Raw genomic sequence first — 16901 nt, 5'->3', positions numbered from 1 at the left:
CAGAGGCATGAAGGCTGAGGCTATTACATCATTCCTTCACGTTTGACTGGGTCCATTTTCAATGCTCTATCAGTGTGTTATGTTATGTTACAGGCTGTGGACGCATGCCAAACCTCTCACAGAGCTGGCACACAAGGTTTTTTAATAACTACTTTTGATGCTCTAAGGTGGAGTCACTGTTTGGTGTCAAGTCTCATTTCCTGAAAGGGATGTTATGGACTGAGCCCCAACTCTGCAGAAATTCCCTGTTAAGGCCATGGCAAAATGACAAATATTATTTATAGTTCGAGTTAGTCAGACAGAGAAGTAACAGCTACATTTTTGCTGACAGTGGGTGTATACCTCTCTTAAGGGCACCATGATTTAACCATACGCTGGAAAATATATGCAAAAATCTCTTTTTGTCTCTTTTAAATACCTCTTTCTCCTCTAAATTACCATTTGTGTTTCCATCCCCTTTTCCGTTTCCAACTGTTTTTCAGCTCCCTCACTCTACATCCATCGTAGGTAGACTTTGTGTAAGTACAAAAACAGATCTCACTCTCACCCTGCCGATGCTCTGTGAGGTCCAGGCTCTTGCGGTCTGGAGCGGGCCCGTCGTGGGGACTGATCTGTAAGATGCGTGTCAATGTGCTAATCCAGTCCTCCATGTCCTGCTCACTCTCCGCGGCCAGCACAAAGTACGTAACCTCGTTCATCTTCAGCTCAAAGGCATGTTTCCTCAGGCGGTTATTCTTTAGGGGACGAATGGATGGATAGGATAACATGATAACAGTCAGATTTTGTATTCTTTGTGATCATGCCTAGAGCTACATTTTCCAGTAGAGCAACTATACAAAAAAAACCTGTGTCTCAGTAAAACGATAAAAGAGCAGGTTTTATTTTCTGACTATTGATTAAAAAGGCTCTGATGCAGGTCTTTGGACATAAAAGCATAGATTAGACTACTTTATTACAATGGATTAAAGTGTGCAGATGTGTTTTATCTATATTCTTGCAGCCTTTTCATATCTTGCATACATAGACACATACACAGTATATATAGCTACATCTGAAAAAAAATGTACATTACACTGTATGGTCTACAACAAGTATGGTGTTGTATTGCGTCCTTTCTTATATGAATGCTTTAAAACCCACCTGTACCACACCTGTGCACGAATCAAGGAAGATGCACCCTTTGGGTTCCTTTGATATTTTTTCATCTTTGTAGAAGTTCATGATGTAGGAGTTATCTGTCAGCTGCGTGAGCTGGAAATACCTCCTTTTGAATGACTGCACAGATAGAAATACAGTTCAAATACATTAACCTGGCTTAATGAACAAGCTATGGGTAACTAATCATTTAACTAATCACAAAAAGACAATTATTCTACAACTATTTTGGGTTTATTGGAAAGTTTAGAATGAACTATGAACAATAATGCAAGCACTCTTTTAGCTTAATTTAGCTTAAGATTTCTGGTTAAAAATATGTCACAAGTTCAAACAGAGTTTAACAGGTCAGAGAGCAAAGTGAGAACATGGGAAGACCTGCGGACAAGGTTTAAAACCAAGACAGAAGAACTGTGTGCGTGTTCGTGCGTGTGCGTGCGTGCGTAAAGGGAAAGCATCAGACATTTCCTCACCCGAACAGTGATACTATTGTTGACGGTGCTGTTAAAATTCCCTTTGTAAAGCCAGCCCGACCGAAACACACCAATCCCCGCCCCTCCTCCTCCTCCTCCACCACCGCCTCCTCCCCCTCCCCCTTTGGACGAGGACAGAGAGGTGGTATCCTGTAAAACAAATATGGCCGGTTATAGATGCATTAGCTTCCCATTCATCCCTCTGACACACAGGGGCAGATGACTTTGTCGACTCAAATGTAATTTATGAACAATGTCCCGCTGACCTGTAATGAACTAACTGATCCTGCAAAGTATATTTTAACAGCTTTAAGGCTGCAGTAAACCAATTGAAACACGAGGCCCAAGATGTATCCAGTATGTAATGCATTCACTCTGAAAGGCATTTGACAGAAGATGGTCATTACTGACCTCATCCTTGTCCATATCTTCATGGTCAATCTCAAAAGAATGGGATGGCAGCTTCTCTGCCTTGTACAGCTTCCTGTAAAGGAATGGAGCAAGACGTTGAGAAGATGTGGATATCTGAAAATTAAATACACTGATGGAAAGAGAAAATGATTTCTGGAATTCAATTAATGCATTTAATTAATCAATTAATCCATTTGGGTAGAGCAAACGACTGTGGGTGGCTGACTCTGCTGCATCGCTCTCTGTCAGGAGTCAACAATAGGTAGTCCTTGCTCGCTCCCGCTCCACTGATTTCAAAGGCTGTCCCATCTTTGTGTGTGAGCCACGTGATGAAATGCCTTTGTGTGTGTGTGCTGTGAGCTGCAGACGGCAAGGCTGCAGTCTGTGGAGGATAACACTGGAACCGCCCTCTGCTAAAAGTCACAGTCATAAAAGCTGTCTGAGAAAATCCCTTGTTGGACTATGTTTAGCAAAATTCTGGTGACTGTGATGGCTACTGGCTACTGATACAGGAATGCCAATACTGGCCTCCACCAATTAAGGTCGCTCCACTCAAATCACAGCGGTGACAACCACACGTATACATCAACTGTATATTCTGATTGCATCATGATTTCATGAATGCATTTTACTTAAGCTTGTACTGTAAATCTTTGAGCATAGAGTTAATGTTTGGTTAGCTTGTTAGCTCTGTAAACACGCCATACAATAGCCGTGTTTCCCACATCCAAGATGAGAGGACAAGTGAACTTTATGGGATGATATTTTAGCAGTATTGTGCTCTAACTTGTGTTCAAGCAGCGTCTTACTTTATAGTTCATCCTGGATGTCATTTCAGAGGTCATGTGAACTGACAGAAAGAATACAGTGGCAACCCAGGGGACAGCAGAGGGACATTCCTGCGGCTGAGAACGGTAACTGCAGGGCTGCTCCGGGTCAGTCTCACTGGGACTGACAAAAACTACGCTTGACTGACTGACAGCTTTGAATAAATGACTCACTGATTGAATTGATGTCTGACTGGATGACGGATATTCAAAGAAAAGATAGAGGGAGCACTGAAAGTCAATATTTCTGAGTGGGACTCCCTCCCTCTCCAGCTCCAGCTTCTCCTTCACTCAACACCGGCCACCTTCTGGCTCTTGTCAATGACCTTGGTGTAATAAATTGCGGTCATTCTTGATGTTAACAGCTACTTATGAGTCTGAGTGTTCATGAGGAAAAATACAGCACATCATTAGTCAAGTCACCAAGTCAAACAAACCTGAGTCCACGTTTTGAATTTCTACAACATAAAATATAAAGTAATGCAGAGAATAATGACGCTATAGATTAATAGAACTTTGCTTCATTGTAGTTAATTAAGAATCCATGAACAGAAAAGTAAAGACATATATATAAGATCCTACAGGGCTGGGTATCCCTTTTCATTTTCCACACTAGTAGGGCCAACATTACAACGGTACGGTGTTTCCAATACTTAACTTTGATTGACTTTAATTTTTTATTTCACAAATAGAAGCCAGGTTCTTAAATGTTATCCAAACAAAGGAAGCCCTTACAGAAAAACCACATGAATTCCACATGTGCAAAAATTCATTTGACTACATGTGATCCTGCAAGTGTGAAACATGTATTTTTGCCCATGGGAAACATGTGGTTTTGGAACATTTTCAGGGTGTAATGTATGAAGTCCGTGTAGATTCCTTTGCCACATATTTTCCTCATGTTATCATATGTTGCAACATGTGCTAAACATGTGTCATACATGTGATCACATGTGTCCCATGTGGAAAACATAGGAAACGTGTGTTTTCTTTTTCTGTAAGGGAGTTCTACAAAGTCTTTGCCTGAATTTGCACAAACACATTTCAGCTGGTGCCCTCACAAAGGTTTGATATAGCCATATAAAATCTATGAGAAGGTTCAGGTTAATACAGTGAACAGTGTTTTACCTGGGCAGCAGACGGTAGTCTCCAGCGTAGTCATCATACTTGAACTGGACCACATTTAGCTCAGAGTTGTAATACTTGCAGGCCTGGAAGAGAGGATGAGGATTAAGTTTAAAATATTAACTGTCCAAAATGATGGTCCCTCTGGGAAACGCAGACCTGGAGCAGCTGAAATATTTACAGATCATGAAGATCGCTACACTACTCTGTACAGTCAGAGACCTAGTTATTGATGTGCAGGCTGGGAGTCACCATTAAATTATTTAAATTATAAAAGGAACTGAATTAAGACTCTGTCCCCGGGGAATCTGCAAATAAAGATATCTTTACATCTCTAGAGGTGACTTGTCAGGTTGAAATAGGAGCCTCACAGGCCGTGTACAGTGCACTGGAAGTCACAGTAGGGCACTTTCACATCCTGTCTGCTCCTTCAATGGCGTGTTACTATTCTCATTAATTCATATGTCTGGAAAGATCTTGAGCTCTTTTCAGCAATGTCACAACTTATAAGCAGACCACTGTTATCAGACACAGCATCAACCCTTAGACAGGACAGCAGGCACAAATAAACGCAGACGGAGTCAGACAGCCATACTAGTCTCCAGTGAGCTGTGACGGTATACTGTCTGGGGAGTTTCCGTCTACTCGGATATTACTCTTGGCTGATGGCTGGTCGGTCTGAAATGAGCCCTGATATGCACACACATCTGCTTTATTTTAGAAGCACAGTGAAACCGCTCCACTGCTATCAGCATGTCCTTAATTAAGAACAGCTTAAACTGACAGAACCAACCACCACCAACCGAAGCCTTGGTGATTCCAAAGCACACAGGCTTCAGTTAAATCCTGCACAACCGAGCACACGAGTGTGTCAAATACACTCGCACACACTCACACCTTACCTGTCTGACCAGCAGACATTCAGCCTGTAGTTCTGCCCCCTCAGGAACAGTTGACTTGAGAGTCCGTCTCTCCTGAGGCACCGTGGATACCTGGAGGGATGAAGGGATAGACGAGGGGTTGTTACCATGACAACAAGTCAATAGAAAGTGTTTTAGAGCTGAGGTGACCCAGCTTGCCTGAAATAAAGAAAACCTCACAAACATACTATAAAATTACTACATGCAATCAAAAGGTGCTATATCATGTAGGGAATCCTGTATGTAAGGAGTGTTGGGCTTCCTACCGCTGCTAAACCTTATGTGCTGTGGGAAACACTGATAACTGTTAATATGAAATCCTCTATCCATCCCTCAATTGACTATCTAAGCCAATTACTCTGTTCAGGGCAACATAATAAAAAAATCCTGGCAGATGGAAATTAAACAAAAAAAAGAATAAACCACAAAAGAAACATTATGTGGTATGATTTGATGACTATCTAAACAATGTGAATCATGTGGTATAGCCTTCAGACACACTGGACATCAATCCAACTGTCAAGTCAAGTAAATATTATTGTGACAGCCAATTCTCAAATCTGCCTCAAGTTTACAGGACACAGACTTTTAATCTCCAGACTCTCAATTCAGATGAGGCAAAACTCCCCTTCCAAAAAACACCCAAAATAACACCTCAAAGAGAAAAAGAGGCAGGATTCCCCCTTTAGGATGCAAAACTGAACAGATTTTGGTCTGACGTGTTAGGCAGCACACTCCACCTTCATCAGCATTAAAACACCAAATATCTTGTGGATGAATTTTGTTCATCTCTAAACTTGGTGAATACAAAGCATTACCTCTGTTCTCAGGGGGGCTAATGAGGCACTAAGTCCTTATTTATTCTTTTAATTTGCCACCTATCTGTGCAGTATATGAAGCAACACACACACAGCAACAGATCTATTTGTCACTGTGAGCATATTATCCCGCTGATGTTAGCATTTAGCTTGAAGCACCAGTGTGCTGACAGTATAGCAGTCTTTGTGGGACTCCCTGTACTAATATATTGCTTACATATTACCTCTTCCTGAGCCATGGATGATATAAAAGGATATGCAAAAAGCTCTCCAGTATATTAATGTAATATGCAGTCATTCCCTCTTCTTGAATTTGTTTCTGGCCAGTTTTATTGCCATGAATATGAATAATTCAAGTCAGATCTCTTCACATATATTCCCTTTTTCAGTGCTGATTGGAACCACAACTAATAACCTAACCTATGAATCATGCAGCTTTAATTATAAAAATTATATTTTATGATCCATAAAACAGAAAATCTACATTCAATCTTTCGGATGGACATCCATCCTGAGAAGGAAATACAGGAAATCCCTCCAATATGATTGTGCAGCACGGGAATGAAAAACCAGTCAGCACTAAAGGCATGAACAGAGACAGACTTTGATTTACAACTCGCCCAATCAGCTGACCACAGCACTGAGTTCACTAACCAACTGGCAAAGAAGCGGCTCTAGTATATGCCTTTAATGCATTAATGATACTCTGCCAAGCCACTTTCACTTACAAGTATGGCTACAGACTATCGGCTGCAGACAAAGAAAATCAGAGGAGATTGTCTTGTGGGCAGACGGAGGTGAGCACCAGCAGTCATGCATTAAAGCTGCAGCTCTGGGGTCCACCAGCATATGAATCCCTTTACCACAAGCAGCCAGTTAGGCCATTTTAATGTGCAGTGGATCTGCGTCGGCAGTAACGCATTAGCACAGTAATGACGGTACTAATGAACAAAGAGCTAAAGGGAGCCGGAGAGAATAAATCATTGACCGTAATGAAAATACTGTAATGCTCAACATGCATTATTAGTGTGAATAAATGTGCCATGCTGGGGTAAAAGGTGGTACATATCACAGTATGTTATTATCACATTAACAGCTGACACTTTGGCATCACTATAGTAAACAAAGATCGATTGTGGATGAGTTTTGAAGTCTTGCCGGAGCTCTAGTTCAAGTCATAACTGACACAGAAATCCAATTGCTGCTTTAAACCTAAAATGTTATGACTGTTGTGGAGGGACTGCACAGAAAGTCAGGGAAATGTCATTTAAAGGTCAAGTCAGTTAAAACTGAAATGACAGTTTGGTTCATCATCATCATCATCTGGGTAATTGACAGTCAATTAAACATTAAGCTATTTATTAAGTATGACACTGAATATTTGCTTGTAAGAATTACTCCTTTTGTCTCATCACTTTAAATTAAATGTCTTTTTTTTTTATTTTTATTGATGGTTAAACAAAATAAAATATTTTTAGACATCATATGAAGACGTCTCCTGGTTTCAACGCTGATAATTATTAGGGCCCGAGCGCCGATGGTGCGAAGTCCTATTGTTTTTCGTAAAACTGTTCCTCTTCTTCTTCTTACGAAAAGTGATTTGCCTTTTTGGAGGTTTTATCATATTCAAAAACTCATGAAAGTGGATACACATATGTCTCCCGGCGAAAAATTTCGTATTCTAGTGGAGTCGCAAGTGGGCGCGGCCAAATGGCTCGAGAGCGCCCCCTAAAGAGATGCCCCGGCGGCCACATTTACCTAAATTCACAAAATCCGGCGGACACGTGTATCACACCTAGACTCACAAAAAAGTTACATTGCACCATTACGTCAACTCGACAGGAAGTCCACCATTTTGAATTTAGTTCCCATTTTGGGCGATTCTGACACGTACTTTGTCGAACTCCTCCTAGGGATTTTGTTGCACCGACTTGAATTTAGTTTCTATGGATAGATAACATGTTTGGGATTAAATCTTATCAAAATAATTCGTTTTCGTCGATGCCTGTGCCCGTAAAGAGGCGGCCATTTTGAGCGTCTCGCCATGAAACTACGAGTTGCTTTAAATCTTATGTACATGGACCGACCTTCTCCAAACATCACGGGTATGATAACAGCCCCGCCCTGAAGACACCTGTGGGGTAATATTCGCTCATAGCGCCCCCTGTTGGCCACTGGAAATGACAAAAATAGCAACTTTAAGCGGGGATACGCGGTCCCTCACGCGCTGCACGTCGGGGAGACGGCTTCGGGGAGGCGGCAGGAGTGCGAGGGCCCATATATCACTGCTTGCAGTTTTAATCTTGCAGTCTTTAGACTGTCGCTGGTTTAGCACCGGGGACCTTTGATGCATGTCATTTTCCTCTTTCTGTGCTCTCATTGTCTATCATCTCTACGCTAACAAAGACCTAAAAAAAATCTTTAAAAAAGATATAATCAAGCACTGGTGATTTAAGCTCAAAAGCTACGGGAATTGGTATCTGGTGTACTTAGTCAATCAATCAAAATAAATTGATACATAACTCCATAATGAGAATTCTATAGAATGAATTTGTGCGACAAAACTTTATGAAAAAGATCACTCCAGACAACCAAAAACCAGGGTTCAGATTTGAAAGTTTTTGTTCTGACTGCATTGACCACTAAAGTATCACATCACCACACACAGACGCACATGCACACACATACTTACTGCAAAATCATTGTCAGGGAATAGGAGCAGGTCTCGGAGAGGGTCTTCCTTCAACTCATCGCCCAGTTCAGAGATGACAGCCTCATAGTCAAGAGGATCGATTAGCTTAGGCTTCTCCTGCTGCAAATGGAAACACAAATATTTGATCAGTGAGGTGGGCACCACATCACAATATGGCACGAAAGGTACTTAAAGCTGGCCTGGTGCAAATGATTTTTAGATTGGGATATTTAGATTCACCAAACTAAAGTTTAAAAAAATTAATGTGCTGTAATTTAGGCATCAAACAGGCATCAGTATTAAACATCTTCACATCCCAAACAAATGCCTACTTCAAACTATTTTTATTTCATACCTCATTTATAATCAGACAGGGTTAAAGCAGAGAAAGGTGCCCTTTACTATTTTGTCCCCCTGGTGTTTGAGAACCACTCCCTGTGATGGCATCAAGACTTTACTAACAGAAGTCTGAATGAAAGAGAATCCTACAAAATATATGCTGCATTAAAGCAGCAACTATCACAGTAAGTTCATCCTAACCAACACTTAATGACATGTGGTAACAGAAAATGTAAAATAGTCATGATCATGACATTTCCTGTGGGTCACCATGACATCATGGGAACCTAAAAAAGTTGTACAGGAAGCTGAGGTGAGAAACTGACACACCCCACCGAGCAATACATATGTGACATTACAGGAAAAAGAGTGAAGACTCTTAGATGCTTACAATAGGACAGTTTCATTTCATCTGACACACAAACAAACAAATTCTCATTCAGTACACATGTACATCAACAAGCCCAAAATATACTGACATTTTTTTTATAAGCAAATATGAAAATGTTACATAATTGACTCGCCACTTGACAGTCTTTTCTATATATGACAGCTTGCTTGCACACACTCTTCTCAGTACCTTTTTTTAAATGCGTACATATAAACCACAAAACGAGAACCTGTAAAGTAAAACTGCACATCAGACAAAACAATCCATTCCCGTCTAACTTTTTCTTTCCTTGAGGAGATTAAAAACTTTGTTGAAGGATTATGTAAGAGGTCGGTTAGTCACACAAAAGTCAACATTTTAAACATGTTCACGATAGGTGACAAATTACTTCTATCACTCAGGAGAGAAACAGAGCAGCAACAGCAGAAAAATGAGAGCTGGATGAGGCTGTAGTCAGAAGGTGGAGGAAGTAATGATCTCTGGTTTGGTTCCCCCACATCGTGCAACCCAGGGCTTTTACCCACCACAGTTACCAAAACAGTCACAACAGGCCTCTTACTGGCACACAACCAAGAGAGAGCGCGGGGAGAAAACGGCCAGAATCAAACTCAACAAAACGTGACACACGCCTTATGACAACCCTCTGCCTCAGTATTGAGCTTACTAGTTGTATTGTACACGTTTAACATTCACTCTCGTGCAGAATTAAAAGTTAGCACACTTTATATTCCTTCCACACAGACTGTATTTCCATAGTGATCATCTAGAGCTGAGGTTTCTCGCTTTTTGTTCCTCGTTTCTGTTCAGTCAAACTTGTAAAGCAGTTTTAAAAACCATCTTTTTCAATAATAGGTAATGCGGAAACAGTTAGTCGATTAATTGATTAAATGTCAACTATTATAATACTTAACCTTTTGAATCAATAAAACTCTAATTTTGTCACATTGAATTGACAAAAAAAATTCAATAAATTTGAAAAAAAACCTCTTGATTAGCAACAAGGCAGGTAGATTAGGCCTGAGGTTTTCATATGTACAACATTGTGACTACTTTGACCTGTATGATATCAGAGTAATTGTGAGAAAATAAGAAGTCTGCCCCCTCCCCCCACATAACCATCATAAACACTGTATAAAGATGTAAGTCACTGATAGTAAACTACAGCCATGTAATAGTCATTATATACTAAATGAGAGAGAAGCACAAATTCAACGTTTTACCAGACAACAGACAATAGCATACAAATACATACAATACTCAGCCGGGTGAAAGCCGATCGCACTCGTTTGCTCTTTACTTTCTTCCTGAAGGTGATTTTGCTCCTGAAGCTCATTGCCAGCAGAATAAGGTGCCCACGTTACAGCTAAACTAAATTAAACGAGAACTATACCAAACACACAAAGCAGACATGTGCTCTTTCAGAAGCAGAACTAACACTAAGTCGGTTTATGAGTGCGTTTCAGCACACGTGGATGTAGAGGAAGTTGATGTTTGCTGTCCCACACACACAAAACCAACCACACACACACACACACACACACACACACACACACACACACACACACACACACACACACAGCAAAAAAAAAAAAAAAAAAAAATCCCCGGCAATGATATCCACCATCCAGTTTCTACACATCACATTCAAACGTTTTATATTGGTGATATCTCAAAGATAACGTGAGCTTCCAGAAGAACACCTTTTTAAAACCTCGATATTACTAATAGTACAAACAGAAAGCCCTTTTTACAGTTAAGCACTATCATTCACTTACACACAACACACAACCAAAGTCCAACTCTCTTCATATTACCTTCTTCTTTCCAAAATCAAGAGCTTAAAATCAGACCACTCATGCGCAAAAACATGCAAACAGATTTGAACACTCACGCAAACTAACAACTTCCTGTTCCGCAGCCAGTCTGTATCCTGACATGGGACTGTCTGCAAACCAATGAACAAATAAAACATGTATGTGAATATAAATATTTAAAAAATACAGGATAAAACCATACAAAGATGCTAAGTGATACATGTTCCCATTGAAATACATTAAAAAAAAACATGATTAATAATACAGAGGCAATTACATGTTTTTCTGCAAACACAGACAGACGCTCACTTCCCTAGATTAACCCTCAGAGCAGAACAGAGATCTGAACAAGAGGAAACAACTTCTGATGATACAACAAACTTATATTCCTATTATTTTAAGTTCCTCCACAAAACACACTCCTGTTGATTTTGCAAATGTCATTTTTCAGTGCTGTCCGTGCCACAAATTGTAGGGACAGAGGGAGAAATCTCAGGTATGTATCTGGAAACTTGGGCACATAAATACAAAACTCCTGCATGGAAAGGTACCGCTGATCATACGCGTTGATTTAGTCAGCACTTCTCTAACGCTGTATCACCTCTGCAGTTTCAAAACACTTCACAGTTTGCCTCCCACTCAACTACTCACAGACACACATTCACACACCAATGGTGACAGTTACTTGGGGTTCACTGTCTTTCACTTCGGCATGTGGACAGAAGGATCCGGGGATTGAACCAACAACCTTATGATTAGTGGGCAACACACTCATCTGGGCCACAGATACGGAAAAGTAGAATTGTACAATGATAATCTTTTTAACGTTTGGCTGTAATTCATATAGCAGAATAAAACCAATGGCAGTTGATGTTGGTCAAGCGACATGAAGTAACAGCCACGTTTGAAGTTACAGAGCAAAGACACGTCAGATGCAAATGTGCGAAAATCAAAGGTGTCAAATGCAAAAATGGGTTATTCGTTTGACTTTGAGCTTGCATCTTGTTAGGCAACCTTGTGTGGTGAATTTAAAAAATAAGTGGAGATACCAAGTCTTATGAATGTAACTGTGATGTTCACAAGAGAGTGAAACAACATGGCCCTGTAATCCTACCAGGACAGGAGGCTTTCAAACGAAGCATTCATCTGCTGTATGTTTTCCTAATTCAATAACCGTTAATACGTCTTTGATGTTTGTTTTTTTATCCGAAACAGTGAATCATAATTATGCTCTTAACAATGCACTCTTGAAAGTCTATTTACCGTCTGCAGCAATAAGCAGCAGCAGTTGAACCGCCTGCCTCTTCTTTCACTCTTTCCTTCCCTCCATCCTTCCTCTGTTCTCCACCAGCTGCCTCAGCTGGCTCCGTCCCTCTCTTCCTCTCCGCTATAGCTTCCTCGTCTCATCAAACATCCTCAGCAGCCTTTATTTCTTTTTCCCTTTGATTCTCTCTCCGTCTCCCTTGTTCGGCTCACCCTATGAAACATCCCTTTTAACATCTCTCTTTAGGTCTCCTGCTCCCGTTGTTTCTCTCTCCCTCCCTCTTAGCAGGGGTGAGGTAGAGTGGGTGTTGATGTTGGTAAACTACAGCTGTATGAAGGGCACAAGTAGAGCGCTAGACTGGCGGCTCACAGCATGGCTTACCTCCGGTATAACTGTGAGAGAAGGCGTAGGACAAGGGGAGTGCTGGAAATTAGTCAGAAGAAGAAAGAAGAGAAGAATCTATGTTGGGAAATGATCAAGGTAGGCTAAAAAGACAGAGTCACAGAGGCCTCATAGGTTTCATCACTGTGCATATTATGTACACAAGCTGGTCTGTGTCATTCTCAGGCAGAGATTTGAGGGCTCATCATCCTGTTAAGGGAAAGATGAGAGGAATGTGTGTCAAAAACAGAGAGGTGGGAGTGAGGAAGAAAAGAAGCAGTGTATTTGATTGATAGGGAGTAAGAGAGGGAGACAGAGAGGGACAGAGACAGCTGCTGAGACAGCAGAGAGGAGCAGAACCCAGACAGAAGCCATCTGCTTTAGATCATTAGAGCAATACAGGGTCTGGTAGGAGACACGGTGGGACTAATGGGGACTCACACTTCTGAGAGAAGTCACTCTGATGAAAAACAGTGTTTGCCGTTTCTTTCGAGGCAATTTGATGTGTTGAGTTGGTGGGCCAGTGAACCTTTTTTTCCCAAGTCTGGCCTTCTTCCGAAACTCACACTACACTTTTTTTTTTCGGCCTGTCCATTCAGCTGTGTGAAGAGCAGTCTGCAAACCATAAGCAGAGCTGCTTGCACAGAGTGACATTTCACAAATTCTCACACCTTGTCAGCGGCTAATTATCCCCTCAGGAGGACTGGACTGTTGAATATCAAAGTACTGACAGTGGCTCAGGAGAGAGTGGAGGAATTGCAGGCTTTCCTGACCACAGTGTGAGAGGCAGGCTGACAGAGAGTGGCGAGCATGGAGGAAGAGATGAAGGGAGGTGAGTGGAAGGAGGTACACTTTTTACTTATATGAGGTGTGAACAAAAAGGTTTGAGACGGTTTCTGTTGCACACAAACAGAACACAGCACAGTAATGCACATGGAGCTGGGGGAGGCAATAACTTTTGCGAGTTATCTATGTCCCTTGATCAACATTATCACCTGAGTTACACATGTTTTTGTAACCACTGATCCGTGCGCATTTGTGATTTCACAATGGACCTGAAATTTTAGCAGAGAGCAGACGTGAAAATTTGTCCCAAACTCAGGAAATGGGCAACTGACACCCTTGTAATGCTTCAAAAAGACCTATGGCAGTGAAGCAGTGAGCGGGCATGGTGTTTTGAGAGGCATTCCAGTTTTAAGAGAAGAAGAACGTCACTGTGAAAGACTGAAGAAGGTACCCCTCACAGGTAGCACAACCAAGAGCATGCTTCTAGTTTTCTTTTAACATTTGTGCAGTTGGGCACTGTAAACTCATCCCCCATAGTTGGACTGTCAACACAGAGTTCTACTTTGACATCTGAGGCATTTGAGTTGGACTTGGACGTCCTAATATCAAATAATCTGACTCCTCTAATGGGTGTCTAATGTAACTGTATGTAATAAAACCTTTTGAAAAGTAAGACCCCGACATCTGTGTAAATCACCATGAGGGAATCACACATTGGTTTGCCGTCTTATAATTGAGCAGCAGAAACCTGCTGTTGTTACTAATTTAAAGGAAGAAAAACTTTGCCTACATTACATTTTTATTACAGTGGTACGCTGTAGTCTTTCAACTGTAAAAGTTTCAGAAAGATTTATGCTTTAGCAAAGGTGTAGGCAGTGATGAATCTCTTACTGTGACTTGGAAACATCGCATGCTAAAATAGTTTCAAGCAGTACCTGGCCTGAATAGATCAGCTGATGCATTTATACCTACAGTACAAGAATCTGCAGGCTAACAAGATTTTGGATGTGTAAAACTATCATGACTGTTTACAACAGAGACCAAAAAAATGGGCACCAGAAGAGAAAGGATTTATGGAGGGAAAGAAAGAAAGGGGAAACAGAAGGGGCGACTGTAAAGATCCCCCCACTGCCAAAACTCCAACATTTTTTCCACAGGGTTTACAGAAACCAGGACCTTTCTGGGAATAAAATAATCTGGCCAAGACGAGTTGATTTAGATACCAAACAGATGGCTGACATGCAGCCCTGAACTGAAAAGAAGTCAGTAAGTAGAAACACACATGTACTTTCATGTAATTCATTCATCAATTCCCCAAACCAGTCATTCTTTCATGCATTCATTCACCATCTCATCCCCCATCTCTATAATGGTTCTGTTTAAATGGCTATTTTTATCATCTCCTCTGTAGGCCATATGCAGAGAAAGCAGATTTTTTTTTCCCACAGAAACTAGATTCCTCATGTCTGACCCCACCATCCCCCTCTACTCTCCTCCTTCCATTTCCGTCCTTCTGCCTCTCAGCTGTGAGGGGGAACAAGCAGGCCTCAATCAATGATCATACATCCACCTCAGCAGCAAAGAGACAGTAGAGAAAGGCGGCAGCAAAGAAGTTGGACAAGGAAAGTCAAAAATGTAGCAAAAACACAAAAAGGCAGAATTGAGTTCACATCAAAATGTAATGCCGCTGTGCACAACACCAACAGACTTTAGTCTCCACTACCTGCTCAAACATGCATTCAGCAGTTAATGGAAAGTTTGGAGGTGCAGTTGTGCTGGTTACCATTACAATGATGGTCAGAGGTGAGGTGGTAGTGGTGTAACCCTCTAGGGTGGGCGTGGCAGCATCCAGTGACATCTGGTCCTGTCGCGAACACATGTGACCGCAGTCGGCTCCGCCCACTGAGCGTAGGAGCAGGACCACGCTGGCCGAGCAACCCATAATCCAACCCCGCAGTAGACGCCCGGTCCGGCCCGATCAAGTCCAGCAGTATAGGCTTCACCAACTGAGGTTCCTTTTTACGTCTGAGCTCAGCAGTCTGCTCTGATGACACAGTTGAGTTCAGCCCCTGGTCCAGCCAGTGGTGCTGTGCTCTGTTCAAGCCCAAAGCAATAACTAAAGGTCCATCCTACCCTCTGTGTCCTGCCTCACCTTCCCCTCCACTTCTACCCGTCCTGATCTGCAAGCTTTATCTGTTCTTGCTGAACTGCTCTGCTCCAGTCTGCAGATCCTAATGTTGCTGTTGCTGAGCTTACACACTGGCAGCCTTACATGTCTCTCTCTCTTTCCCTCTTCCTCCAATACACACACACACGCGCACACACACATTGACTGCAGCTGCATGGTTCAGCCCAGCCCAGCTCATCCAACAAATCACAGTCTGTAAGAGCTGTCAGCTGACCAGAACCAGCTGCTGCACACACAAACCTACATAATATTTCTGACTTTCATTCTGGTGCTCTATCTCTCTCCTTTTTTCTCCCAATTACAGCAATCCTTTCAAGTCCAAGAGATCTGCTGGCTGAGTTTGTGCTATTGCGGTTTATGCACTGAAGACAGGACCTAAAGTGCAGACATACCACACTGCGGCTGATTGTGCAAAGTAAACTGTTGCTCTTTTAAAGAAAGGGCGATTGTGGTCTGTGTTTATGGATATGCATGGGATTGCAGCAGTAAATTCTGCGTAATGTTCCCGAGTGGAGGCTGGCAGAGAGTGAGGCTCGAGGGAGAGTGTTGGGGAGTGGTGAGAAACTATTGAACCGAAAGTGGATGGAAAGTGGGGAGTGGGTGGCTTTGCAAATGAAGCATGCATGTGGAGTTTAGGGACTGCAGAACTAACATGTGAAATTCCCCTTCCTTCAGATGAGCTCATAGACAGCCAGTGATAGGACTGAAGTATTACAGGTCTAAAATTCCATTATATCACTTTTGATGTCAGCGACAATCACTTGTACCACTCAAATGTTTTACTCATGTTACCATAACATCTGGTCTTGCTTTATTCTTCACGTTCCATTTTCACTAAGTGTGTGGCTGAACTGAAAGAAATGTGTATTCTCTGAAGAAAATAGTTTTCATATGTTTTACAGCAATTTGAAATTCTTCTTATTATAACATCCCCTTTGTTTTCCCTGCCAGTTGTCCTTGCTGAACCAGAAGTAGACCAAAAAAACTGCAAAATATATATATATATATATATATATATATATATATATATATATATTTTCGGTTACTGGGGCCAAACATTTATATTATGAAGAAAAGGTGGAGCTGAGATGGGGTTAACAAGAGCAACAAGCCGACTGTGACAGACAGAGACACCCGTTAGACAAACACTGCCCGAAAAATGCTTCCGTTAGCTACATTTTCTCAGTGCAACAATGATTCTCAAAATAATCATGGACACACACATTAGAGGAAGTGAAAATGACTTCAGACACTGTAGAAATATGAATAATAATTTAATAATTCACTGATTGTGTTAAGATACAGAAGCTAAATGAT

General features: G+C 41.5%; 1 protein-coding gene across 7 annotated transcripts in view; it reads right to left on the bottom strand.

Annotated features, from left to right (window-relative positions):
- Nucleotides 1–16901, bottom strand: part of dock10 (dedicator of cytokinesis 10) — a 59979-nt gene that overhangs the window by 26948 nt on the left and 16130 nt on the right. For 4 of the 7 annotated variants that reach the window (XM_069148085.1, XM_069148092.1, XM_069148091.1 and 1 more), the window contains exons 1-8: nucleotides 15180–15668; nucleotides 8422–8541; nucleotides 4894–4983; nucleotides 3995–4077; nucleotides 2040–2112; nucleotides 1629–1778; nucleotides 1141–1275; nucleotides 548–734 (exon numbers count right to left, since the gene is read on the bottom strand). In XM_069148085.1, the coding sequence (XP_069004186.1) occupies nucleotides 548–734; nucleotides 1141–1275; nucleotides 1629–1778; nucleotides 2040–2112; nucleotides 3995–4077; nucleotides 4894–4983; nucleotides 8422–8541; nucleotides 15180–15338 (997 nt within the window). In that variant the 5' untranslated portion in view covers nucleotides 15339–15668. Of the gene's footprint in view, nucleotides 1–547; nucleotides 735–1140; nucleotides 1276–1628; nucleotides 1779–2039; nucleotides 2113–3994; nucleotides 4078–4893; nucleotides 4984–8421; nucleotides 8542–10403; nucleotides 10505–15179; nucleotides 15669–16901 lie in introns of those variants that run through there. The other 3 variants (XM_069148090.1, XM_069148089.1, XM_069148088.1) reach the window with 3 other exon arrangements.

The sequence above is a fragment of the Embiotoca jacksoni genome, unplaced genomic scaffold, assembly GCF_022577435.1.
Source record: "Embiotoca jacksoni isolate LCO1_2020_lvr unplaced genomic scaffold, fEmbJac1.0.p SCAF_14, whole genome shotgun sequence".
In the NCBI taxonomy this organism is placed as follows: domain Eukaryota; kingdom Metazoa; phylum Chordata; class Actinopteri; family Embiotocidae; genus Embiotoca; species Embiotoca jacksoni.
The sequence above is the reverse complement of the archived record's forward strand: the minus strand, read 5'-3'. Positions and strand labels throughout refer to the sequence as shown.